This window comes from Anopheles maculipalpis, chromosome X (assembly GCF_943734695.1).
Source record: "Anopheles maculipalpis chromosome X, idAnoMacuDA_375_x, whole genome shotgun sequence".
Classification (NCBI taxonomy): domain Eukaryota; kingdom Metazoa; phylum Arthropoda; class Insecta; order Diptera; family Culicidae; genus Anopheles; species Anopheles maculipalpis.
The window spans coordinates 7,700,346-7,727,090 of NC_064870.1; the positions used below are offsets into that span (position 1 = coordinate 7,700,346).

Here is a 26,745-nt window from a genome sequence, read left to right on the forward strand (position 1 = left end):
TATATACTTACAACTAGCATCTACGTTTGGAACTGTGGAATTTGAACAACAGTTGCGATTGTTGTATTTCTAGTGTTAATGGATACCTTTTGACGTTTGTTACTTGTTACTTTAATTATATACAAGTTCTGGAGAAATTCTACAGAGACGTGGGATTTCTTAAGAGTGATCAGAACTTTGACTGTAACGTTCGAAAAAAAAAGTACTGATTGACAGCTTACAATGTTTGCCTACCGTTAGGTATACCAACTACGTAACTATCTATCGCACGCAGCTAAATAATCAATGCTACCGTTTTCGGGGAAGTCCTCGAATCCAAGCCACTCCTTACCTATACAATTTGATCAGCCTTTGATCCAGGTGATTCGACTGAGTCCTACACAAAAAAAACGTCATGTAATGTACAAATTTTGGGCTCATTGCTCTGATAACATCTGGCTGCGTCATAGGGCTTTACATTTATGGGCTGTACGATTACTCGATCCTATTTTCAAAAGAGAAGAACCGCCACAATCGCACACTGGAGTGGATAATTGACGTCAAATGGTGTCACCGAATGTAGTCACGGACATGCATTGGCCGACTCGCTAATTTTCACCTATTGAGCCTGCTCAAAGGTAGAGTAAATGAAGGTTCCGGCTCTGAAGGGTCGTACCACACAAAACACGTGTTGCATCGTTGTCGGCGGCGATCGGGCGCGTTCGGATGTATGCCGGACAGGCAAATCAGAACCCCTATTGTACGGCCGAATGCGCTTGTAACAAGCGTCAAATTGTGTCCCTTTCGGCCGTTCGATTCGGTTGCTACACGCCACCCCGGCCACTGTCTGGGGGTTCGGGCCAATGGGCCCTCCGGGGTTGGAAGTCACAGCAAGCAATCGTAGCCTAGGGTCGAGGGTGTCGAAGGTTACCAATTACGAAGTGATTGAGCCATCAACCAAGTCACCGGTTTGGCAGGCACTTCCCTACAGCAGCTGTGTGTGAGATGAGGCTCGCTAGGATTTTTCTTCGCTCGATCGGTCTAGCTTTCTCGTCCCTCGTTCAGCATTGCTTCATTTAATAAGGAAAAGTTCCTAAAGAGCTAAAGATCAAACTCGCACGAGAAGCGCAACACATCTGCCGCACCAACAACGAAGACCTTCCGAACGCTTCCAAGATCCTTCTGCCACATTGCCATAGGGGATCAGCGGGACATCTAGGCTGACCCTGGAAATTTGCTTTGCAAGACGTTCTGCCTCGTTGACACCTCGCTGTTTGCAAGTGATAATGGTGTACGCTCCCTTTTTTTTCGGTGCGCACAAAAACCCAGCGAACTGACCGATCGGCCTAACGGGAGATGAATGTCCCAGGGGGTCCTTGTCTCAGCGGCAAAACAGTGAACCTTCAAGGTGGAAAAAGGTAAGGAACACACACACGCCCAAGGTGCCGAGACGACGATGAAAAAAAGGAGAAACATTTGTTATAAATTGAAAAGTCGTAAAACAAAACACGACAAAAGACAAATAAAAAGGCCCTGGGAGCGAAGCAAACCGACAAGGAAAAAGTAAAGTAGAGCAATAGAAAGGGAGAAAGAAAGAAAGAGAGAGAGAGAAAAGGAACGAAGAACAGCAAAGGGAAATGGGTAGAAAGAAAGAAAACAAACGAACAAGTAGAAACAAAGCGAAACAAACCGATGCAACGAGCAAAATCCCAACACAAGAGAGAAGCTAGAGAAAACAATAATTGTCAACCGAAAGGAAAGGGATTCGTTTCGGTGCCATTGAGGAAAGTGCTTTCGGTGTCGATTGGATTGGTACACGTTGCTGGCGATACGGCGATGCAACAGCAAACAATTAGAGTGGCAGAGTGTGAACAGAGGAAACGGAAGGCCAACGGAAAGCAGCATCAACAACAAAAGGATTCGAACGGACGCACTCAAATCACTGCTCATAATGGGCAAAATGGATGAAGTACAATTTCTGCGGGTGCTGTTTCGTAGCATCGGCGTGTCCGCAGCAAATGGTTGTAATACCACACCTATTGACACCTAGTCGAGCGAGAAGAACTTCCGAAGAGCGTAGTGGGAGTAATCATTAGACTTAAATCTTTATTTTCTAATGCGCTGCAAAGTTGGAGAGCTTTAGGACCTGACTTTTACAAGAGAGGGCCCGTTAGCCTTCTGGGCTTTTTTGGACGGACTGACTGAGGACAACAGATTATTTTCGCTACGAGAATTTGAAATGTTGTTAGGAATCGAAAAATTAAAGGATTTAAAGCTATCATTCGGTGAGCGCACTATTAGCAGCCAATCACCTCAGGAACTCTCTTGGGGATTTGGATGTTCGCAAATAAAAAAAACATCAAAAAGCAGTTAAAATAGAAATTATCTCTTTCACTGGAGTCTGCTCCTTACTTCGTCTTCTTGTGCAATAGCTAGACTTAAGCCAGCGTAAGTCTAAACAAGCTCCAAGATGTAGCACTTCAAACTAGATCGCTTGATAGCGTCAATTGACTGACACTATGCAGGAGTAAATGTGAGAGCATGTGTTGATCGACGCTAGTGGGGCGTGCAGATATAGGCTGAGCATCTCGAACAGAGGATGAGACAAAAACGATCCTATTTTGCAAGAAGAAAGCAAACGAATCGTTGTTAAAATCGCTTAGCAATCAAACCAACAATCCCGTAGGGCCAAGCTGCACTGTCAGCTGAAGGGACAAATATACGATGGCCTGGGTTCTTCGCCCAATGCGCACCACACTTTAGCAAACCGCTCAGGGAGATTTGATATGAACAAAAAGGTGTAATAAAACAAAACACGGCTGCATGGGTCCAAGCAACACCGGTCCCACCGGTCTCCTCGTTCGGAGTGCCAGCGCTACAGGGGCCACCTTCACCCAGTGCTCTCTTCTTTCACTGTCAACCAATTCTCGTGCTTCTTCCACCGTCTGGAATGTTACCTTTCATTTGTACTTCTCCCGGATTTTGTTGTTGTTTAAGGCAAAGGTTTGCCGTTTTTGAATGCATCTTTACCGGTAATCAACGGCCGATCTCGTCGTTTGCTTGCTGCTGAATGTTGCTGGCCTGTACCTTACACACATACCAACAATGCGGGAAGTAAAGACCATGCCGCTTGTATGAAGTTGTTGTACCACGCCGAGAAGAGTGGTACAGAATTATTGAAATGCGCATAAATGCAGTCATCTGTCGCTTGATGAACTATCTTGGTAAGCTGTCGACTTGGTCGGTTGGGTAACTGCGAGATGCGATTTTCTGTTTTGCGAGTTTTTGAGTTACAAAACACAAGATATCACAAGCAGATTTCTTGCTGGGACTGTCCCAGCTGGGTTACGTCTCAGTATGCTCTAACGCTCTCCTACTCTTCTTATGAGGCTAGAGATAACTTCCGACTACTTCATGCCTTCGGGGTTTAAAAACCCTACACTCCAGTCCCAAGAGATCAGTCCAGGATCTCGGAGGTTCACCAAAAGATGAGACAATGATATCTTTCAAAAACGAAACCCTTTAAAAAAAAAAAAAACTAACCAACAAAGCTGCTCAATACTCGAGGAATTAAACCGGAGCTTTTGTAGCTGTGTGGCGAATGAGTTCACGGCGTAGTTATGCGATGTGCAATGATCAAAATGGTAGCCATCAGCAGTTGGGGAAGAGCGGGAATGTGGTGAAACCCTGCTGCAACAGGCCACAACACTGCCAGTAACTGATTACTTGTTGTGCAGTATGTCCGTGTTAGGGGAGTCAAAGTCAGAAGAAGCAATATTAGAAGGACAAACGGACCAAAAATCATCATCCAATATATGGTAAACATTCCAATTCATCTCAGTCTGCAAAATCTGCTCGAATCCCTTAAACGGTCAAGCCTACAAAGCTACACGGGGAGGGACACCGGCTTACACATCCTCCCCTGTCCCCGTAACGCGTTAGAAGCTCCGACTGTACAACACCGAAATTTGAAGAAATGGAAAGCAAAACTCGCCTAAAAGAAGGAACGACACATTAACAGAGGTGCTTCAGCTAAGGGCTCCATCGGCGCGGTCCATGTGCAGCTGAGCAGTGCAAAGAAGAACCATCGAAGAAAGAAATTCACGTAAATGTTAAGTGAATAAAAAAAAAAGAGCAAAGGGCCGTGGAACGGTTCGGACAGACGAGGAAGCCAAATGTGCAACAGCATAACCAACAAGAAAAACCATGCACATTGTAGACCTCCAACAGGCATATACACACAGGACATTCCTTCGGATGTACGATTCATCACAACATTGTCACCATGTTGCTACCACCCCTTCCCCCCTCAATCCTACGACCTAGCTTGCGAGCAACACCAAACAGTCATCGGGGACGGCCCACCCAAAACAACGGGAAACCGTGTCCAAAAAATGGAGGAAAAAAACAAAAAAATTCCCCCTTCCGAACAACCCTTTTGGGGCGGATAGATTGGAATGTGGAGATTTCTCATTTTCAACGTTCTGGCTCCCTTCCGTTTTTCGCCGTCCCGTTTTGATTATGCTCCAGGCTTTTGTCGTTTTACCTCAATGTTGTCCTTTATGTTCGCTGGCTATGTATTTATATATATTTCGGTTTTACCTTACCGATGTCTGCTTGCATCTCAGCGTCTTGTCAGGCGAGTGTCACCGGCCGGCACGATTCTTCAATTGCGATTCAGCGTCGATACCGTCCGAGTTATGGGACGTCCGTATGTAATATGGACGCCATATCCTGATTTGCAGTCGTTACGTTCCGTTCCGAATACACCGGTGTGGACCTCACCCCGCGAACTTATCCTTGCAGTTGATTGGTGCTCAAGCGTCCGGAAATATCGGCGAGCAGGTATGACAATCTTGGTTGCGGCTTGCTGGGCGTTTGAAAAAACGATGTCCGCGCCGAGGATAAGGAAAATTTACTGCCGACGAGCGTTTGGTTTGGTTTAGAGATATAAGAATGACACACAGCTACTGAGAGCCTACCTTAACTGGCTTGAGCTATGGTATGTCAACAACATTGCATCATGTGTAGGTCGTATTTATCTACCACAATCTCTATATGCATCCGGAAGTTCCAACAAGACTTTAAAATGTTATCTTTTCGGCGGGTGCAAGAGTTCTACAAGACTGCAAGACTTCATAATTTTTAGGCTAGGGCGCCATTTTTTTTGCGATTGTACTTCAACATACGTCCATGTTGAAGTCACCAATTATAGTTGGATTTGTCTCGTAACAGACCCAATTCAGATTCTACAGCAATTGCCAGGTCTCTTTGGCAGATTTTTGTCGAGTTTTGTGTCCGCTGCAATTTTTCGGCCTCAAAAAAAACAAACGTCCACACGCCTTTAAAACAATGCGCGGGAAGGTTGCAACAATCTAATCAATCTGCGACTTGATCTGCTGCTATCTTGATCGGTGCATTGTTTTCCGATGCTGTTGACGCTTGTTTGGTTTGAGGCCGAAAAAGCAGCGGTCACAAAGCTCAATAAAACCCCTCGAAACACAAGCACAGTGATCGTCGCTGTGTAGGATCATCAGGTAGGTGTAAAGCATCCTTTCTGGACGACAGCCGACAAACATCAGGACTTCCCGCTGTTTCTAGTTGCTGAGCTTCTTGCTCCCCTCCCCCATTCTGCATCTGCACAGGCGGCAACGACCGTTCCATCAAAGGCGAAAACTCGTCCCATACCGTCCATTTCCAACGCTGCTAGATATCCGCATTCTGCCAGGTTCTCCACTCGTTGCTTCCCGTGGGACCATGGGAGACTTCGCGCTCACACCTCTTCGCGGCACCCACACCCTAGTCCCGCCGGTCGGCTTTTCGAGCCTCATATTTACTGTTTTTTTTTTTTTGTTTCCTCCAGACAAATCAGCAATAAATCACAGCGTGAAACCAATATTTGAAAATTATAATACGCCCTCTGCGCCGGACGGTGATGTATCCTTCATGCGTCCTACAGGCGAAAACTTCGGTGCCCGTTTGGCGTTTCGGTCCGATCGGTTCCGCCACTTCGGCATTCGATCCGGACACAGTCATTCGCTCTCACTCGTGCATGCTGTTAGCTGGCAAACCTCTCTTTCCCTTCCAGAATCCTGCCAAATATTGACATAAAAGAAAACACCTTCGTTTTACTTTACAGGATCACACCCGATCTTTCCCGCTTCGCCATAATGCTTCTTCGATCGGAAGGTTTGTTGGTGTTGGCGTACCGTTGCATTAGTTCCATTGGTTTTTCACTCCTCAATATTCCTGATACGTGTGTGTGTGTGTGTGCCTGTCAGTTTGGTCCTGGTTTTTATTCATTTGTTTTTAACAAAAACCCGTGGTTGAACAACCGTGCCCGAGATACCGTGTAGTGTTTGCCCTTTTGCACTTATTCGCTCGTTATCTGTTTCTGTTTTATGCCGATTTTCTTATTGCTTGGTCTTTTCTTCTGTGTTCTCCTTGCAATTGTTTACTACACTTCTCTTCTTTTTTTTTTTTGTTTCGTTTTGTTTCGTTGTTGTTGCAGTAGATGTTTCTTTGTTTTCCAATGGTTTACAGTTCAATGCATTTTCCTTTTTTTTTTCTTCAGTTTAATTTCCTCCGTTTCGTTTCGTGTCGTCACCACCGGTGACCACCCTTACTGCTCCCGAAGCGCAACCCGTGTCAGTCTCTACCTGTAGTCGCCGGGCAGGGGCTGTGTGGGTTCCGGGGGTTCCAGGTTGGTCCGGGACCAGCGGGTGCGCATCCGTCCTGGCTGAGTGGTTGATCACTTCATTGCCTGCCCATCAACCCGTGTCCCGGGGGTTTTTCCTTTTGATCAACACCTTCACACCGTCCGCCAGTGATCGTGGATGCTTGGTAAGCTGGTAAGCTGTGAAAAGCAGCCATTATTAAACAATTCACTCTAGCCGGACGGTTTCGGTGCAGGGAGCTGCCTTGGTTGGGATAGCCACTGTTGCTGCTGAGCCAATGTCGGAGGCGTTGTATTAATGTCGCTCCGTAGGTTGTACAGCATTTCTTCAGCCTTCCGTGGAGGTTGCCCGAAACCGCTCGAATGACTCGGACAAATGTCCTTCTTTTTTTTTCGTTCCTGCTAAGCAGCTCATCCCTCACTTTTACCACCGTAATCTTCGGTGTATTTATTGTTTTTACCGCTTTGCCTTGTTTGTTTCGTTACAGATTACCGCCGTGAAGGAGTTGCTGCCGTGCTGCTACACTTCTGCGCCGCTCAGCCACTGCTAAGCAATATAATTTGTGCAGTGTTTTTTTTTTTGCCGAACGGCAGCAGGATCTGCTTTTGAAGTCAGAGAGCTCGAAACCAGCTGGAACTAGAAGGACGCGTCCATACATCTGTGACTGTGTGGGCAATGGGACGAGGTTGACCGAAATTAAAATTTACAACGCGTAAATTTCTGCTTTTTTTACCACTATCAAACTCTGTTATCTACCAGATGTCGCGGGATTGCTGTTCCGCGGTTCGGGGATCGACCGTATGCTCGACTGTAACATTCGATTTTTTTGCATCTACTTAAAGTGGCTTTGCGAATGGACATGTCCGTGATAAATCTTACCATGGGGATGGCCAATGGACGCCTGTTACAATGTTGTTTCTGGAGTTCCCCGTTGCTGCCATTGCACAGCTGCCTGATGAGTGATTTTTCCAACAAAAATAATCATGTTAAATCAATTCCAGGTACAAGGTCAAACTCTCTCTCCATCGCTCTCTACGGCACAAGCCTATGCATGAGCAACATTGTACAGTACGAAACTTCTGTTGCCCGGTTACGCAAATGTTATCGAATCTAGTACAAACAAGAGCCCGATAGAGCGGCTTAGACAAACAAGCGCCCATTTCTACATCTTTCTTATTTGGCACCGAACAAGAAAGTACTTTATCTCTCGTCTTATCTTGCCAAAGGTCAGTTGACAGATGGATAATTGTGCGGGTTGCTGTGATGACTTTCGTAGAAAAACTCTGCCCAATAGGCATTATTTAGTTTGGAAGCTTCAAATATCTTCAGGGCTGAAGAAAGAAATGTGCTATAAGCTTGTATATATGGCTGAACGCACTACTAAGTAGGAAGTACTTACTACGGGATAAATGTCCTGGGTCCTGGTGCCATCGCAATGCCTTATTACTCTGCCCTGAGAAAAGTGTGTTGATCACTTTTGGCCGCTCACAACACCAGTCGACTTACGACTATGTGCTAGACGGGATAACCATACAGAGGAAACAGTGTAGAGGTCCTTGGACCTAGACGTCTTGCTTGACACGAGGCTTTCTTTTAAGGATCAGCTCGATCACGTTGTGGCTAGCAGCAGTAGAATTGCTTGGACTAGTCTTCCATATTGCCCGTGAGTTCCAAGACGCACCATGCATCAAGGCTATCTATTGCTCTCTGGTTCGTTCGTGGCTGGAGTATGGAAGCCGAGGGTGCTTCCATCAGGTGTAAAGGATCTACAATTCCAGCTTCCGAGCCTCGAATCGTAAGTCCTTTTTCCTTGCGGGAGTCTGTATCGATTGGTCCGTTGCGGTAAATTCTACTGTTGCCCTTTCGTTGCGGTAGTTGTTTTCTAGAGGTGGCAAGGCCTCTTCCCCAGCCCCCTGTCTCGTCGGTGAGCCTACGCATCCTTGCTAAATGTCCCTACGGATGTCAGGACAGAAGGGACATCCAGCCGCCCCTAACATGGAGAACAGACGCTGGCCATACCCACCCCCGCTCAATTTAACCATATAACCCATCCTCCCAAGGGGTTGGGTTTCCCCGCATACCCAAGCGCAGATATTTGGAGTAGGGTATAGAAATCCTATATTAACCTTCAGGAGGTGTCGGACCATACCCGTATCAGTGCGGTATTGATACAAACACTGACAACAGAACTAAACGTGATGCAGCAAGAATTGGATTCATGATCAATGCGAAGAAGACGAAATACCTGCTTGCCGGAGGCTCTGATCGCGATAGAGCCCGAGTGGGAAGCAGCGTGTTAGTCGACGGCGACAACCTCGAGCAGAACTCCTCTACTACGTTCTGCTTTCTTGGGACCGTCGTAACTTCGGATAACGATGTCAGCAGCGAAATCCGGAGACACTTTGTGCTGGGGAATTGTGCCTACTACGGCCTTCCCCGTCTGCTGAGATCCAGAAGACACGACATGTGAGATATATCGCACACTGATTCGCTCCCTGTGGTCCTATATGACCAAGAGTCTTGGACCATCCGAGCGGAGGATGCAGTCGTCCTTGGCGTGTTTGAGCATCGCATCCTCCGGACCAAGAATGAACCACGAGCTTGCTGAGCTATACGGAGAACCGGACCTTCCAAATCTCTATTCTGCCTATATTAATCGTCATCTGTCATCCGGATTCTCTTCCTAATACGTACTTTTATTCGCGGATTTCCTCTGCCAAATGCTGCATCGATCCAGGGTTCAAACAATGATCCAATCTAGATCGATCAGGGTTAGGGACCAAGTCTGAGTGTTTTTTGGTAGTAGAGTAAAGCCTTTTTGGGCGTTCTGTTAGTACGCGCAGAACTGAGATAAAATGATGGCTTTGATGGGTTACCGAGAAAGACCAGGATTATTGGTTTGGCTATTTCATTGCGCTTGAACAGAATGGACTAGTGATTTGCACAATGATTCAGAATGATTTAATGAATTAGATCTTAGCATAGAGTGAATTAATACAAATCTCTATGACGTGTTTTTATAACTCTTCTGTGATTTAAATCATTCATAGCGATAGCGAGTGAGTTGGTTTGTGATTTAATTCTTCGCGGCGACCATTAACTCATTCAGAGTGATTTAAATCATTCATGAGTAAAATGAGTAATGAAGAAACGTACTACTCTTCATCTGATGTATCGAAACCTTTTCTAGAACATGTTGATACAACACACTCATGGGTTAAACAACTCATGAATGATTTAAATCGCTATAAGTGAAGTGTGGTACATGAGTGAGTTAAATAGTTAACTCTTTATTCCAACACACTCACTCCGATTTAATTCCTTCAAGTGAGTTGTTATTCCCATCACTAGAAAGGAGTGAAGGACATGAAGCACATGAAGGACTTCGGCCACTGGCAAAGACTGTGAAGCGGTTGAAGCACCAACCTAGCGACCTAGCGAAGTATTAAACACACAACCCGCAGCACAATTTCGAACCTCAATAATCACGTAATACGTCAATGTGTGGAATGGTGAATCCCAGGTGCAAGATTATTTTTGGACTGCATGCTATGCAATTGCGATGTGGCACCCCGAACGTCACATTGGAATATATAAATACAGGCGGTAAAATAAATATCGGTTTTACCGATAGCGGGCCATTACACAATTGGCGAGCCGCACCAGCCATGACGTAGTGCGCGTCGTCTTATTACAAGAGCGAGGGCCCGACCGTGTGACGTTTCGGTGCGTTGAGTCAGATTTTATATCCCCCCCCCCCCCCCCCCCCCCCACAAGCCGTCAACCACCACCTGCTCATCACGACGTCAGCTGTAACCGTTCGCGCATGGTATTTGCTTAACTGACGTCGAGAAACGCCGGGCCGCGGGGTTGTGTGTTTAAACGCTCTCGCGGCCCTCTCTAGCGATTGCGCTCTTTCGCGGTACGCACGCACGCATCCACCAGCAAGCTTCCGCGAGCGGGCTGCTGGAATTGTCGATGCACTAGGCCCAAAACAAAAACAAAAAAAGGTTCAACTGCTTGGTTTAGATGCATGTTTCCATGAATATGCCTGTTCGGTGAAGTAAACCGGAGCGCATTACAACAAAATACCGCGACAGCATCGAAGGTTTTATCCAACAGAGAGAGAGAGAGAGAGAGAGAGTGAGAGAGTGTGCGAGAACAAGAAAGCTCACCCCAACGGTTTGCATACGACGCTCAATGTATGCTCGCTATATTTAGCGCTACATACTCATCGTGCCCACCGGTCAGCGGGAGAGACGTCAAAGCCTATCGGTGTTTGCACGGCACGATTGCAAATCGCAGTCATCCCCCTTCACTAGCCCAAACATCTATGACGCCTGCGGAACGGTAAACATCCAATCCGGGAAAGCCCCCACCCGGACACCCTTTGGCTAATGCCGCACTTTTCGACAATCAATGTCCGGGCTCTATTTCCGGAAAAGGGCTCCATTTCCGAACGCTCCTGTGACGCAACAGCATAAGCGCGCGGAGGGGGGGGGTGTCGGTCGGTGAGCTATCTGACAGCCGACGATTATCAATGTGCGAGAACTTCTAATTCCCGAGAGCTGCACGATTGCCGTTGATAGCTAACGCTAACGCACAGCAAAAGGGGATTTTCTCTGGTACTGGTGAAACCTCCGGTTTAACTACTCCGGTCCCGTCCGGTTGGCGGGAAACGTGATGAGCACGTGGTGAATAATTGCGGATACATAGGATCAGCGAAAGTCATGCGGAGTGCTTGCTGCGTACTCCGCAACAATTCAAACCATACGGCAACAGTCATGCTCTGAGTAAGAGTAGCTACGAGGAAAGCTGACATCTCGATTGTATTAGGCATGAGGAACAAACGCTACTGCTACTGCTATCATTTACCCTCTCGGTAGCTTCATTAGCTATGCAAGTGCAACTTTACATAGAAAATTATGATTGTCATGATCTCGGCCGATAAAAATCTGCGAAATCCTGCGAAATGTTTGCTACCTTTGCTTCGCTCCCATCCACTCCACCTGCTTGCAGACCTGTCGGTATGTACGGCCGCAAGCAAATGTGGGCCAGGGGTTGGTGGTCTGTAAACTGTACCATTAAAAAGGTGCCAATCACGCTTGTAAGCAAATCGGACGGAGCGTGTAGGTGTGTAAGACGTGCTAGAATTCACGCGGATCTCACATCTGGGGCTTTCCCAAGCCGACGAACGGAACAATATCCCGGCTTCCGGTCCCCCTTAGGTTCCGGTCGGCGATTGTGTAATTGTGCGCGTATAAGTTCTTGCCGCTTTTCCACCCTCGCCATTCACCCGCACGTATTTACCTAGCTCACTCATTCGCCCGATCATCATCGGTATATTAATAGACACTGCGGGTGTGACATCGTCTCCACCGAAGCTCACGCGCTCGCTCGCTCCCCGCCTAAACTTGCTGGCGATTTTTGTTTGGTTCCGTTTTGTTCGCAATTGCAGAGCGAGCCCTTCTCTCCTTACTGGTCTAGCGCTTAATGCTTCTTTTGGGCCCAATGGTCGCCACAACATCCGCCGTTAATTGGTGAATCATGAGCATGAATCAACGTACACTCCGGACCGTACCGATCTACTACTACCGGCATTTGGGGGATGTGATCGGTGTACCACATCTGCCGCACAGTGGAGATTTCGGTGTCGATGCTGACATTCAAATATTGGCTAGCGGCCCTCACACTCGCAGCTACTTCGGCGAGCGAGCGAGGCGGAAGCGACTAATTGCTTGCGATTGCCCGCAGATGAGCGAAATGATTCATGCGCGGGTGTACAGCGCGGTAAAGCGCTTTAGATTATGTGTCACTACTTGCCCGATGATCTGCAAAAAACTTCCGTTCCGATGGGCGGCTTTCACTGTGCGGCTACCAGCATTGATCGACTGGTGTGATTTATTCATTGGGCTGCACAAACAATTTCCTAATAACTAAGGATGGTGAGGTGCACAATAGGGGGATCGAAAAAATTGCCCAGCAAAAATAGTCGAACAGGTGGTACGGGGTTGTTGAAGGCCGATAGCGCTCTTAAAAAAGGTTCGTTTGAACCGTATCGCCTATGGGAGGATGTGATGTGTAAGGGAATGGGATGGGGCTGACAGAAGAGAAGGAACATCCAGATCATTGGAGAGGAGATTTGGCGATAAAGCATGAATAGGATGGAGGAGTCAGTTGAAGCCTGCAAGGAAGCGACGAACAGCTACTCGGGTGAATTTTCGCTGCACCTTCTTCAGTCTGGCCATTGCAGTCGAGACCTGGGGGAGACCAGACAACGGCGGTGTAGTCCAAGGTGGATCGGACCCAGCAACAAAACAAAGCCTTCAGGCATAAGGGGTGTCTAAGTTCTGAGTCTAACCCAGTGGTGTAGGTGACAGCGGCGCCGGTCTTCAAATGGCAGGACCGGGGTTCAAATCCTATCCGGACCGGAGTTCCCCCGTATGTGAGGACTGTCTATCCAACTATGGTGGTATCGGCAAGTCTAGTAAGCCATTCCGATGGCCGGCGTGACGTTAGAGGCCAAGCTAAGTGGAAGAAGAAGTATGATGGCTGATGGCTTAGCTTGCATTGTCCTTAGCACGAATTATGTGTCCAATTTTTTACTTGATATCAGTAATTCTTGCTTCGGCATCGAGGTCTTGCGCACCAAAGGACCGTAGTCCTCCGTAGTGATGACATGACTGAATATCCAACAATGTCAACCACCTTAATCTCGATACTGTTAGGATCTGGATGTGTATGGGCAAGTTCTGAGTCGTCTAGACACAACGGCGAAGCATCAGCCCGTAGTCTAGAATTTGTCTCAACAGGACGTCGAAAGAAAACCCTATCTATGGTCAATCAAACGTCTTCTTCTTGGCATAACGACCTTCGAGGCCACACCGGTAATCAGATGACTTACTGGACTTGATGGTAACTTCGCAGTTGGACATAGTTAGTCCTCACTACGGCGGGGGAAATGTCCCGAATGAGATCCGAACCATTTGATCTAGACGTGCGAAAACCGGAACCTCTACCACCGGACCGCTTCCAATCAGTCAAACTCTCTCCTCCCTCCTTACAAAAGCATCTTGCGATGCCACCCGCTATATTGTTTACCAAACCGTTGCTTGCTACCCAGTTTTCTATCTCACACAAACTGAAATGCCAAAGTTGTTGACGATTTGCGGTTGCTGGCTAAAGAAAAAGAAGTGAACCAGGCAGAATGATCACCGTTTGCCGACTGTTGTTGGCGGAAATCGTGCATTTCCGTGGGGCGTATTTTGGTCCGTACCGCGTTAAGGGCAAAAGCACAACAACAACAACAACAAAAACGAGCCACACGCACTACGATACGGGAGGAGCTGATTTTCGTGACTTTATGATTTTTGCTCTCGGTTCAATCACAAAACCCTCTCTGCGGTGAACGAGCCGGGACGAGCAGAAACAAAAAAAAAAAGCAACAAATACTCGTCAGGAAGTGTTGGTTCGCTGACCCAAAAAAAAAAACGCGAACCAACCAATGTCTAAGCAGTTGTGGTTGTGCTAGACATAACCCTTCGGGAGGCATTGTGTCCTTCGCTGCATAACGTCTTACCTGCAGTGATGGAACGCTTGCGAAATCGATGTGCTCACCATCCAGACTTTAGTGCGTCGTTTGCTATGATAGTCAAGCAGGACAGAGTGTTGAAGTTTCGGAGAACATTAAGCGTATGTCCAAATTCACCGACAGCATGCAAGGGTTGTTTTTTATTTTCGGGTAGCTGGTGAAACGCAACAACGCGCAGCCACCACGCGAAAATAAAAACGACCACGAACGGCACAGTCGAGGCTCCCGAATGTGGCAGAAAATCGCTGCAAGCTAGATTCCCACCAGCATATTACATACGCCGTGTGCAGCACACGGGGAAAGCTTTCGGTGGGCGGAAAACAACGAACGCAGCGGCGAGGGTGAGCAGCGCGAACGGTGCCGGCCCCAACGCAAAGCTGCATCATCAGTCGGTGCATCAGTAACACCAATCGTTAAGTTATGGCATCTGTTGTTACCTTTCCCCCCGTGTCCTGAGCACCGCACGCTCGATCGTGTGCATCGGCGTGTCTTCAGCGATCAGCTTGTGCTTGCGCTGAGACATCAACTGCCTGGCGAAGCGACTGTTGTCCAGCAGGATCGTGGCCGATTTGGGGAAAACGGCGTCGTATACCGACATGGTTGCAGATTGATCGATCGAACCACGGAATCGGTAATTTTCACATCAACTCGTAAATCAGTTCGCAAATGATGCAAATTCTCGATGCCCGTTGCGCACCGTATGCAGGACGCACAGGTAAAATAGGGGATGCTGGACATCACTGCAGCATCCCTCGCGGGACCAGGGCTTCGAACGGCTCATTGGAGGTAGAAGCGACGATATGGACGTATCTGTGTACGCGTTTGCCATGTGAGAGAGTGAAGTTGTCCGAAACTAGCACGCGAGTCAGCATCACGGGTTTACCGTGATGTCTCCCCGGCGTCCGGCTTCACGCGCCCATGAATCATGCGAGAAACACTACAACAGTGCCGTCATCGCTATCGTAGTAGCTCAGCTCTGAAACGCCCCCCCCCCCCCCCCCCCCCCCCCCTTCCAAACCAACCTACCTAGCTGCCCTACCCCAAGCGTATGGGTCGGTGTGCTTGCGGCGATAGTTTTCTCCGACCTTCTCACGGCGAACGACGAACTAACCCATATCACGCCCCACGCCCCACTCACATACCGAATAGCGCGTATAGTGTGTATCTGATTCACTCTACGCGTCACACACTCACTCTACATCCAAAGGTAGGAAGTTGCCATGAGTAATTCAGTCCAGTAGCGATGAAGAACCGTTTTCCAACTACTAAGTCCAACTAACCGGAAAGAGCCTACCAATGACGCCAGCAGTAGGAAGCGAGTGACAGAGCGAGAGCGTGATAGAGCGTTCGGAGCACCCAGCACAAAAAGGTCGTCCCCGTCGAGTCATCTGAAAAAATGTGCCCAACTCTTGCACATTTGCAAAAAAAAAAAAATCGTCGTCGTCGGAAACCAGTCGGAATGAATCAACGGTTCGCGACACTCAATTCCACCGCATTCAAATGCGTACCGAACAGGTGATACGGCAGATAGGCGCCGATAGATACGATTTTATCGCGCAATTTTATGTCACCGATATGCAACGGGGAGCCAGAGTAAGTTGCGGGAGGGAGGGGGGGTGCTCTACCTACTAAACCCTTAGAATTTCTCGCCATAGTAACACAGCAAGTTCTAAGCCCCCTGGGAAACCATTTGAGGCAATAAGGAAGATGTGTAGGCACTCTGTCCGCCATTTCTGACGACCCTTTGGCATTCCTCACGAATACCTTCAAGGGGAGGGGGGGGGGGGGAGGGAGGGGGTGACATAGTTGTAGAGACTTGGTTCGCTTTTGCACTTTAGCGAACATCTGCATAAATCTTGTCGAAATTACCCTTCATTATCACCCAATCATCTCAGCCTCAGAGCTTCGGCGAGGCGTACTTCAGATTTTGCTCACCCTAAAACATGCTTAGCGATAATTTTGTGCACACACACACACAAAATTTTCCATAATGCTGCCGGTTCGCAGAGCTTCTAGCTCGGCTAAGATCCTGACTAAACTGACACATTTGATGATTAAGACATCCTGACGTCAGGAGGGCAAAAACTGCACGCTTGTAAGCGAAAATCACGGAAGTAGTTTTCCTGGACGCTATCTAATAATAGTATCGATGGAGGGCTTCTACAAGAAAGAATTTAAAAAAAAAACTACTGGGACTATTGCGGTGAATTGCAGCGGAGAAACCCACGATCCATCGATCGTTCGTGCGTTCGTTTCATTCATGATTGACAACGAATCATAAAAGTGGTAATAAAAAACCAACCTCCCGGTGGCATTGCTGTGCGAAGCTGAACAGGGGGTCAAGGCAAGCAGAGGTATGAAAGGTTGGAGGTCCAGAAAGTATGTAAATATCCAACTATAAATATATCCCATTAATGCTAACAGAGCGTACGTAACGAGTAGGATCAGTGAAGGAGTTTTGCAATGAAGATAATTGGTGTGGTTGATGTTCTGGAGCCAAAGTTCCCAAAGTTTCCCCAAAAAAATAAATAAAATAAAAGAAAGGCTATATAGACGGGAAGATGTGCGGAGGTAAGAGGATCCCGTGAAGGCGTTAAAGAAGGCGGGCCAGTGAGCGCGAAAAGACGCGATCAAACATGCGCCCGAACGGTGGCGCTGCGAAGGAAGGGCTCCACCACACCACCTGGAGCAAAGAGTGTTCTCCTAGGACGTCACGATGACGTAGAGGACGATGACGCCACAGCGGACCAGCAAACGACCCACGGTGACGGCGACGACACATCGTCTATCACCACTACGCGAGAAAGCGCGTCCGGTGCGGAAGCGTCCAACACCGCGAGCGAGACGGCACAGAGAAACACACACACACACACCGGGGTGGGAGAGCGAAAGCACACCGCATGTACGGCGGCCGCTAGACCGAAACCGGCAACAAACACGCGTACACGGCCAAGCGCAACGGGCGAGCGAGACAGCATCCGTTGGCATCCGTGTCGAGCAGTAGCGGCAGGGGAAAGGAAGCGCAGAGAGAGAGAGAGAGAAAGAGAGAGAGAAAAAAAAGGGACCCGGAACACCCCGGGGGAGGAGAACACGGCGAACCGGCGGTCTAAAAAGGGGCAGGTACCCCGGGAGCTGTTCTGTTTTCAAAATATAAACTTTTCGAGTCAGTCGAATTCAGAACGCCGTCCGGGAATGATCATTTCCAGCCGGAGCTGTCAGCAGACCTTTTTAGCACGCATATCCGAGGTTCGAGCGCACTTGGTATAAATCATCGTCGCAGTCGCATTCGCTGCACGCTCACGTACGGTCGCTAGTGCGCTAAGAGAGCCTCCCCGGCCGTGGAACAGTTTGGTGGTTTTTTACATATTTTTGGGCGAAAATAGTTTGCCGGGTTTTTTATTTGCCGATCGCGCGTATCCAGCTGCCGGACCTAGCCGGACGCGATTGTTCAGTGTGAGGTGGTTGTGTGCACAGATTTTGGTGTTATCCGGTCCAGATTCCAGCAAGGATTTGTTGGCCGCAGCAGCTCGTGACTCGTCTAGCCCGCAAGGATCTTCAGCGCGTACCGAGACTTGCATCCGAACAACATCCGAATCTGGTGAATTGTGGTGCAACAGTGCGGTGCAAGATAGTGTGTGATACGAGGGTCTCAGAGTGTTCCTGTTCCGTGGCGGGAAGGGTAATTCGCCTAGTTGTGAATGCACGCCAGGTTTTTGGAGGATCCCATGTCCTCACGACACACATTCAGTGCGCAGTGAGAAGGTGCTGTGAAGGTTGTGCTTTGTTCGTGTGCCCGTCAAACCATACATGTGATCCGGGTGTAGGTGATCGGTGTGTTTTATCGTGTACATCCTGATAAGGATTGCCAACTCCAACCAAATCCTAAGATTCTATCAGCCCGCTCAAAAAGCAAACGAAGCAAAAAAAAAAAAACAGACAAAATGCCGCTCCCAACACTCAACCGCCGGCAATCCAGTGCAAGTCAGCAGAGGCGGCGGCATCTGCTGCTACCACTGTTGGCCACTGTCCTCGCGCTAGCCGGTCTTGCGACATGCGCACCCACCAAGCGTAACACGTCGCTGTACACGTTCAACGTAACGCTCGAGTTGAGTAAGGCGAGCACTATCTGGAAGGAACCGTGCGGTCAGAACGGTCAGGGTAAGGTCAGCGTGTCTTTCGGGGCCAGCTTCAACAAGAGCATCAAATATGTAAGTATCGTCCGGAGCAAGCTCGTCTAATTTGTCCGCCATTTGGAACCGACTGTGATCTAATTCGTATGCTTGGTTCTTCCCTCCTCCAACAATGTTTTCCCTGTAGCGTAACATGGAAAGCCAGATTCACCTGACGTTGCTCGATCTGAACAATTGGCGGCATCTGCCCGATAGCAACAACACCGGCACGAACTGGAACACCAACGCTCTCAAGCGCCAGTTTAAATTCCTGCAACCATTTCTGGTAAGTTACCGCCACTGTGACTGTGTCTCATCCATCAATCGACGATATTTCGAAAAACAAAACAAAACAAAAAAAAATCACATACTGGCGGCAGGAATCGAACCACGCCAAGATGCTTAAGACGATACCGTAAAGGAGACACAACACCGCATCACACAGCCCAAACAGTAGATAGCGTTCGATTTCGATCTGGCGAGGATAGAGATGATTCACGCCCGGATCATTACTCGTGCTCGCTGGGCATAAAGATGGGAAGCAAATTTCCCCAAAGCAGAAAACCGCCCGTCTGCCCGTACCATCAGCGCACCACCGCACCACCTACGACCGGGGAGCCGCGGGCTCCCGGCTTGTGAGAGTGTTTTAAAAGCGTGGGAACCGCGGAAAAAGGTGACCGTTCGGCCGGGTACGTTCGGTTGCTGTGGGTAGTTGGGCATCACTGCCGCACCTGAGCCCGCGTACCGAGAGTCGAGCGTACACTCGCGCCACTCGCAAACTCTTCTGACGGAGTCGTTTAAACCATCCTTCCACCGTTCATCCAGCGATTGTGAGTTGCATTGGGTCGCCAATTTTTGGATGCCCGCAAGGGGTACATTGAACGGTACACGTCTGCTTTCCGCACGTCAGAACGCCGAATTCTGATGATCCAAGGTTCGATACTGCCATCCTGCAGATATTTCGTCTCGATCTGCCTCAGAATACAGTGCGCGGCATTCGTTTGTTTGGGAACGGCGAAACCGTACACCGGCTACATTGCGTTCCAGCATTGACTTGCTGATGGTCCCTCCTTCCCCTGCCCTGAAGAGAGAGAGTTCTGTTCGGTTCGCGTTGATTCATCTTTGGGGACCGTGGCATCGGGTCCGTGATCTGGGCCTGGGAAGAGACTCCGTACCGAAATACGAGCAGCTTACGATGCAGTTCAAAACCCCGTAGACAGGATCGCCGAGTAGATGAAGCTATGGAAAAGGGGGGGGGGGGGGGGGGGGGATGTCTATATGTGTGTAGTCTGGTTCTGGTGGTGTGGCGGCGGAATCATTTTCCCGGGTCGTTTGAAGTTCGGCGATGAATCGACGTGCTTGTTGATGGCTGGATGCTGCTTGCTCGCATGAAGCCATTTTGATTCTTTACTGCCCCGGCTGTGAAGAATTGTTTTCGGTTTTCGGTTGCCTGCCAACACGCTGGGGCCGGGGAACGCAGCAAACTGCTGACGGTGGCGAAAATTGTGCGCAAGTTTTCGCGGTCGCAGACTCCCGCGTTCGATTGCCGTTTGGAGGCGCAGCAAGCATTTCAATTCTGTTGTTCAATTCTGATCACCATTTCTGTTGATGATTGGACATGAGTTGTGATGCCGTAGTAGAGTCGAAAAAAAAACCCAAAAAAAAAAATTTGGAACTAAATTCAAAGTTTGTCATCTCTGTTGCGAGCGAGCAGAGCCATGTACCGACGTGTAGCGTACCGACTTCCGGCGCAGTAAATTCCTGCGCATGGATCACTGCAACCACATCTAATTACTTCACTATTAATCATCACACACCGGCGTACGTACCAGTCAGAGGAAAACGGCAACCCCGTTCATCGACACGGCAAAAAGGGATGAATCATTGCGCGCGAGACACACATTTCGGAATTGCCAGCAGTGTTGTATATTGTTGGTGCAGGAGCGTTCGCGTTACTGATTTGTTTACATGGTGTCTGGCCTTGTCTTGCGAGCTTGGGCGACAACAACAACATCAACAAAAAAAAAAGCAACAAAATGCAAACAGGAATAGAAAAACAATAAAATCATCATCGGGCAGCACCCAATCAGCCACATTATGCTGCACGAAAACGTGCTGCAACAAGCTTGTTGCGCGACACTGCATCCACACCCAAACAGCAAAAAAAAAGTCCGATAGAAAGTTTTTTTTTGTATTGTGTTTTTGAAGCCGAAAGTGGTTCAAAAGTAGCTCAAACTAAAAGAAAAAATGGTTCAATATCTGCTTCTAAAACCATACCTCTTACAGTAAATAAATCAACGCATCTATCCGTATGCTTCATGGCGCTCCACATTTGCCTGGCAGCCCTGATCTACGACTTGCAAATTGCTGCATCACACACACACACATACATCTGCAGCTAAGTCGAAGGATACACTCGGGATGTTGGTTGCCCATAAGGTGATATGCGGCACAAAATAAGGGGTTTTGTTGTGCAGTGTGCACAAATTGCGACCCGATTTGTTCCGTTTTCTGGCCCGATTTTGACCGTTGTCCAATTTTGCTTGCCTTTTTTGTATTCCCCCCCCCCCTCCCCTCTGTGCCACGTCGGTCGTCATCATTTGCACAAAAATGTGTGTGTGTGTTGTTTCTTTCAAAAGCACCATCCGCCACAGGAGAAAAGAAGAGGAAAAAATTGGCGGGTTGCGGGGGGGGGGGGGGCGAAATTGGAAAGAATTTCCAAAAAACCATAGCCATGGTAACGGCAGCCAGCATCCGACGGGTGCATAAAAACGCACGTCCCAAAACGGTCTGCGCCCGGCAGATTGTTTGAACGCGTCGCAAAACACCAGCAACAAGGAGCAATAAAAAAGGGATCAATCACGGGAGGAAATTAATACTAATCCAAAATTTACGCAGATATAATCATAATACCTGCGGGTAGGGGATGCCCGGTATATGGCGTTTTTAGCTTTTGCCTTGATGAGTTATGATTTTAATTACAGATCTAAAACCCGCCCGAATACCGTAACAGTGTTGTTGCAACATTTTTTGTTGTTGTTGTTGTGGTTGTTACCAAACGATTTCGCTTAACGGTGGCGCAGCGCAACGAAGACGATTCCGAACGGGGCTCTAAATTTTGAATGCAGCGCGCAAGAGATCATTTTTGCGAAGAAGGAGATTTGTTTTGTCTTATTTGCTCTCTTCTTTTACGGGTAAATGATTCCTTGATGATGCCTGGTGCCTCTGTGTGTGGGTCTATTTTATTTATTTTTTGCTGCTGCTGCTGCTGTTGCTAAATGTTACTTCTATAAGCATATCCTTTACTGCACCTTTACTGATCTAGAATCGGGTTAGAATGGTTTGCAAATGATGAAATTGGAACTAATAATAGTTTGCATCACAACGCAACGCAGAAGAGCATGCGTGCTTTTGTAGAAGGGTTTGTGTCCGGGCGGATCTTCAAATGTCAAGATCGTCGAAGGGTCCTTTAGGCGTCTAACAGCGTGCGAAAGCGCTTCGTTCGATACCTGGTCCTTTTAGTCGTAAAGGGAATTAAAGTTGTATGCAAAATGTGGACGCCCGTTCGGGCACAGGATCGCTCACATAACTATATAAAACAGCAATTTTAACCAAAATCAGCCACCAAGTCAACCGCTTACACTAACGTATCGTCTTCTGTACGTATCTCCAATATTCTTTGCAGAAAAATGAATCCAGCTGGGAGCGACGGTTGTCGGTGTACTGGGCTTACCTGAAGATGGTACGCCTGTTTCACGAACAAAACTCCGCCACTACCAACATCAACCAGAAGGAGGCGGATGCACTCGAGCGGGTCAACGAGGCAAGCCGGCAGCTACTGTGCATGGTGCAGGAGTACCGGGTGGTGACCAAGCTCCAAAACAAGCTCATCGATGCCGAACAAATGGAGCGAAAGATCAAGTTTAACATACAGGACGCGAGTGAGATCAACATTAACCTGTGGTACTATATGTGTCGGTTAGAGTGCTTCCTGACCCACATGCGCAAACATCTGCACCAGCTGAGGGTAAAGGGTAAACGGCCGCGCAAACAGATCCGGATGCGGTGCAAATCCTGCCCGTACTGCAGCAAGCGCAACGAGGAGGACGACACAGCGAAAGCACCCAAGAAGAAGCACCGAAAGCAGCAGCAGCAGCAGCAACATCAACCACCAAGAAAGCACAATCGAGATGACTGCGACCAGGAGAAGCACAAGCCAAACCGACAACCGAAAGGACGCAAGGGTAGTGTCCGAACGACGAGCAAACACGCGTGAGGGGCACTTGCTCTACACTTCAACTTCAATTCCTACGCTCCCATCCCGTCAGTCTCTCTACCGGTCCGGCTGCCAGTGCCGACCCGCCGAACGCCATGACGCGGCACCGACTTGCCAATTGTTTGTCTCTGTTCTGCTGGGTTAAGTTGTTCACTGTTGCTATAAAGGGTTAAAGCTGCCCCAGTTAGTCGCTCGCGCATCGTCTTTACGTGGTAAACTCGTGCAACAACAGTAGCAGCACCGGATCGGGCTACACCACAGCAACAGCAGACAGTGGTCGGACCGCATTTTAAGTAGTATAGATGTATTAGTATCGCTAGTATCTCGGATAGAGACGTCGCCGGCAGTAGTAGTAGCGCGCGCGCGACTCCTCTACCCAAACACGTGTGGAAAACATGTATTATTGCAGTTGTAGCGATCCTTCGGGCTCGTACCTCGAATGCCTTCGAACAGTTGTGTGTGCCTTTTTACGATGTGGAATGCAACGTTGCGCTGCGATGGTAACGATAATGGTGATGTGACACTTAACGCCTGGCTGGTGGGCAGACACACTACGCCATGGCAACTATTTTAGCTTATTTATACACTATTTATTGACGAACGAACCTTAAGCACCCTCTCAAGCCCGCGGAATCTCGGGGGTTAAAGTAGCAGTTGTTCAGCGTTCTAGTTTTTGCAGTCGCAGGCCGATCGTAATCGCCACCCGGCAGGATCGGTTTATGTATGTAAGGCGCGCCCCATTTCTCATGATTAGCACACACGAGCGCACGGGGGTGCTTTGCACAAAATTTTACAAAACTTACAGGGTTCGGCCGACAAGCACACAGCAGCGTACCATCGACCTCCCATAACTGTCAATATACAGTTCGGACCCGGACATCCTTTTTAACATAAACAGGTACGGTGTGAAGCTGTTGCGCCGGTCTGACGAAACCCTGTAATTTGTTTTAACGATCTCGAAACACGTGTTGGGTGTTTAGTAAGGTTTCCCTTAGTAAGACAGTTATTGGCGTTAGCAAAGGAGACAACAACAAAATACAGAGGCGCCACAGTGTACAAGTACTTATCCCAGTTTAGTTAGGCATTTCGTTAAGAGTAAACCTTACCGTCCCCGAAGGGTAAGGGAGTCGCACTAGAATATTTGTCTTAATCGAATGTTTGCAAAAAAAAAAAAAAACAATTTGCTATTTCTTTTTCTGCACAGCTAGTTTCAAGCAGATGTTTGTGTTCCGATTCCATCGGTCGATATGGTCGACCGGGTCGGGGAAGCTGCCACCCAGTCGCATCTCCGATCAGCTGTCGCTTGACGTGTGAAGTAAGCAACGGAAACATAGTAACGCTGTGATAGAAAGCCCACTATTAGACTCGATTACTAGCGGCTGGATGGTTCTCTACCTGTGACATGCAACATTCCGTTGTGTTTATGTGACATTAACACACAAACACAAAAATATTTGACCACAGGTAAAGACGAACCGTTGCGTTAGAATGTGCAACATGGGTCGCTATATTTACTAGCATTACTACCAGCCAGTGTCACGAATTGTAAATTGAAACAGCAGAAAACCAAAATACGCACAGTGTTATACGCAGAGATAAGCTTAAACACTATACGATGTAAGTAAAAAGTGAAGCGAGGAGGCATGCTCGTTAGGTTTTAGACACTCCGGTACTTAAAAATACTGCGCTCGGTACGGTATCCCAACGTCCAATACACACACATACACACACACACACACACGTGCACGCCGGTGGCATCCGAAGCGGGCCTAGATTTGTAGTATTTTATTTGCCAACCAACTATTTATTGTAATTAATTTTCGTTTCAACTGTATCAACGTACATTACTAATTAGTAAGTTATTTTATCGTTCCTATGTACAAAACAAATCACGCTTCATTTGTAGGCGTCATGTATATCTTGAACCATAATAGCCAGTAGTGCTACAACACACCGTATGTTCGAATAAAAGTGAAAGAAGGAGAGTGTGAGTGAGAGAGAGAGAGAGAGAGAGATAAAAGAAGAGACAATGTTAAAAATGAAATTGAAACTGTGTTGCCTTGCTGTATGACTCGTGACACTATCCGAAACCGTTTATTAATGATTAATCAATGTGGTTAATCGGCTCGGTGTCTTCACACGGCAGAACCGGAGATCATACTGAATACTGACTACCCATCTACGTGGTTATCAGCAAGTCTAGTAAGCCATTCTACAGGGTGTTCATTATATTCGAATACACTTTAAAAACGAGCTCAAACAATGCAAACATAAGATATTATTTTTTGAGCATTTTTTTCTTGAAGCCATGTTTATTTACTATCTTTTTGGGTGTATAAGGTGAGATCCAGGGAACTGGATGGCCATGACCATCTCATTTAGAAACCCCGTCCAATTCTCCTGACACCACGCTTCGCGTCGTCTTGTTGGAAAATGTAAGGATCCTTCCCGTATTGGATCCTAAAGTGCCGGAGCCACAACCTTCTGTTAATTTTGACGTTTTTCTCTATAAAAAAAAACCAGTGGGAAGCTTCCCACTCCATGTACTTTACGTTTTCTGTACGGCTTGTACCCTAGGTCCACCTTGATGGCAGCTGGCGTCCTCGTCGAACGTGGTCGCCCGGATCTTGTACGGTCATTGGTCGAGCCCGTCTCGACCGGTACCGACGGATGGTAGTATACAGAAAATTCCGCTTCTCTCCGTGAGATTTCAACCGCCGGAATATGTCGCCGAGCTGGTCACCTCCCACAAACAATCGTGTATAGTGTTTACAAACTAAGTGACAGTTAGTCGACACCAAATGGAACGGTTAGCCTATAGTTATTGAACACCCTGTAGATGGCCGACGTGAGAAGGAGATTAGTTCACACGACAAAACCGTGGGGATTTCAAATCCCTTGTCCCCGTAGTTGAGGACTTACTATCCAGGTACTTGGTACCAATCAAATCCTAATAAGCCATTCGGTGGCCAGTGTGACCTCTCGGAGGTCGTTTAATAAATAAAATATACCGCAGCATCGCAGAAGCAAGAAAACCCCAACTGATGCCCGCAACACTATCGTACAAATCATGCAAAGAACACCCATGCGCAAACGACAGGCATCCAAAGGGCCGGTTGAGTGAAACGCTCAACACATTTAAGCAAACGCACACCTTCGGTCAGAAAACGCGCACCTCCGTGGGAATATTCATCCGTGCCCTTCCAAAACCCATCCAACCGTTACACCAAATATTTCGATCATCGTCACCGTCTTAGCAACATTCCATCATTCGTCTAGCAACCAAACAAATTTCCTTGCCGTACACCACCGCAACCGCGCGTCTTGTATTTCACCCGCCCAACGCACCAGAAGCGTGTTTGACCGCCGAAACGCTTCACTTCCGGTTTGGATGCACTTGTCCGAAAAGCAAAAAGGGATCGCTTTCGGAAAATATTTGCCTTTTCCACTCCCGGCCGTCCCCGGCCCCCTTCTCCCCGCACCGGGATGATGGTTAGGGGCAAAGGTTTGTCCCGCACAATGTCTTGGGCATCTCGAATCCCTTTCCCGAACGTGGCACGATTGTTTGCGACAAGGTTATACATACTTGCTCGCGCGCGTGCAGTAGGTACCGATGTGTATGCCTGTCTGTGTGTGTGTGTGTGTGACTTATAACCCTCTTTCTCTATACCGCGGATTGTCCCTCGAGAAACTGCGCCCCCTCTTCCAACCATCCAACCATCAAACTCCGGTGTGGTTTACCCGTGCTTTTTTTTATTGTTTCCTTCCATAAAGTTATTGTTTTCTTCTGCATCGGTGGTTAAACTGAAGATTTCGTTGCGGTTCAAAATATCAGGATATTTACTTTTCGATTTCTCCCATCCTCTCGCTTGCCTGTGTCCGGGCCGGGTGGCTTTTTTTTTACGCCGCACCAACTTTTTTTATTTTTATACCGCAAGCGCAAGCTGTTGATTTTTATCTAACGTTGATTTATGTAGGAACGCTCAGCACCGTTAAGCTCGCACAGACAATCATTCATCTCGCGTTAGCGATGCCTTTTTCACCAATGCTTGC

The 26,745-nt window shown here is 48.0% G+C and overlaps 2 protein-coding genes across 2 annotated transcripts in view; one reads left to right on the forward strand and one right to left on the reverse strand.

Annotated features, from left to right (window-relative positions):
- Positions 1-26,745, reverse strand: part of LOC126567281 (protein retinal degeneration B) — a 208,646-nt gene that overhangs the window by 170,188 nt on the left and 11,713 nt on the right. The gene's annotated exons all lie outside the window — the stretch shown is intronic.
- LOC126563054 (uncharacterized) lies at positions 18,189-22,692 on the forward strand. Its single transcript, XM_050219667.1, has 3 exons — positions 18,189-18,455; positions 18,565-18,702; positions 22,102-22,692. The coding sequence occupies exons 1-3, from the start codon at positions 18,189-18,191 to the stop codon at positions 22,690-22,692; spliced, it is 996 nt and encodes a 331-aa protein (XP_050075624.1).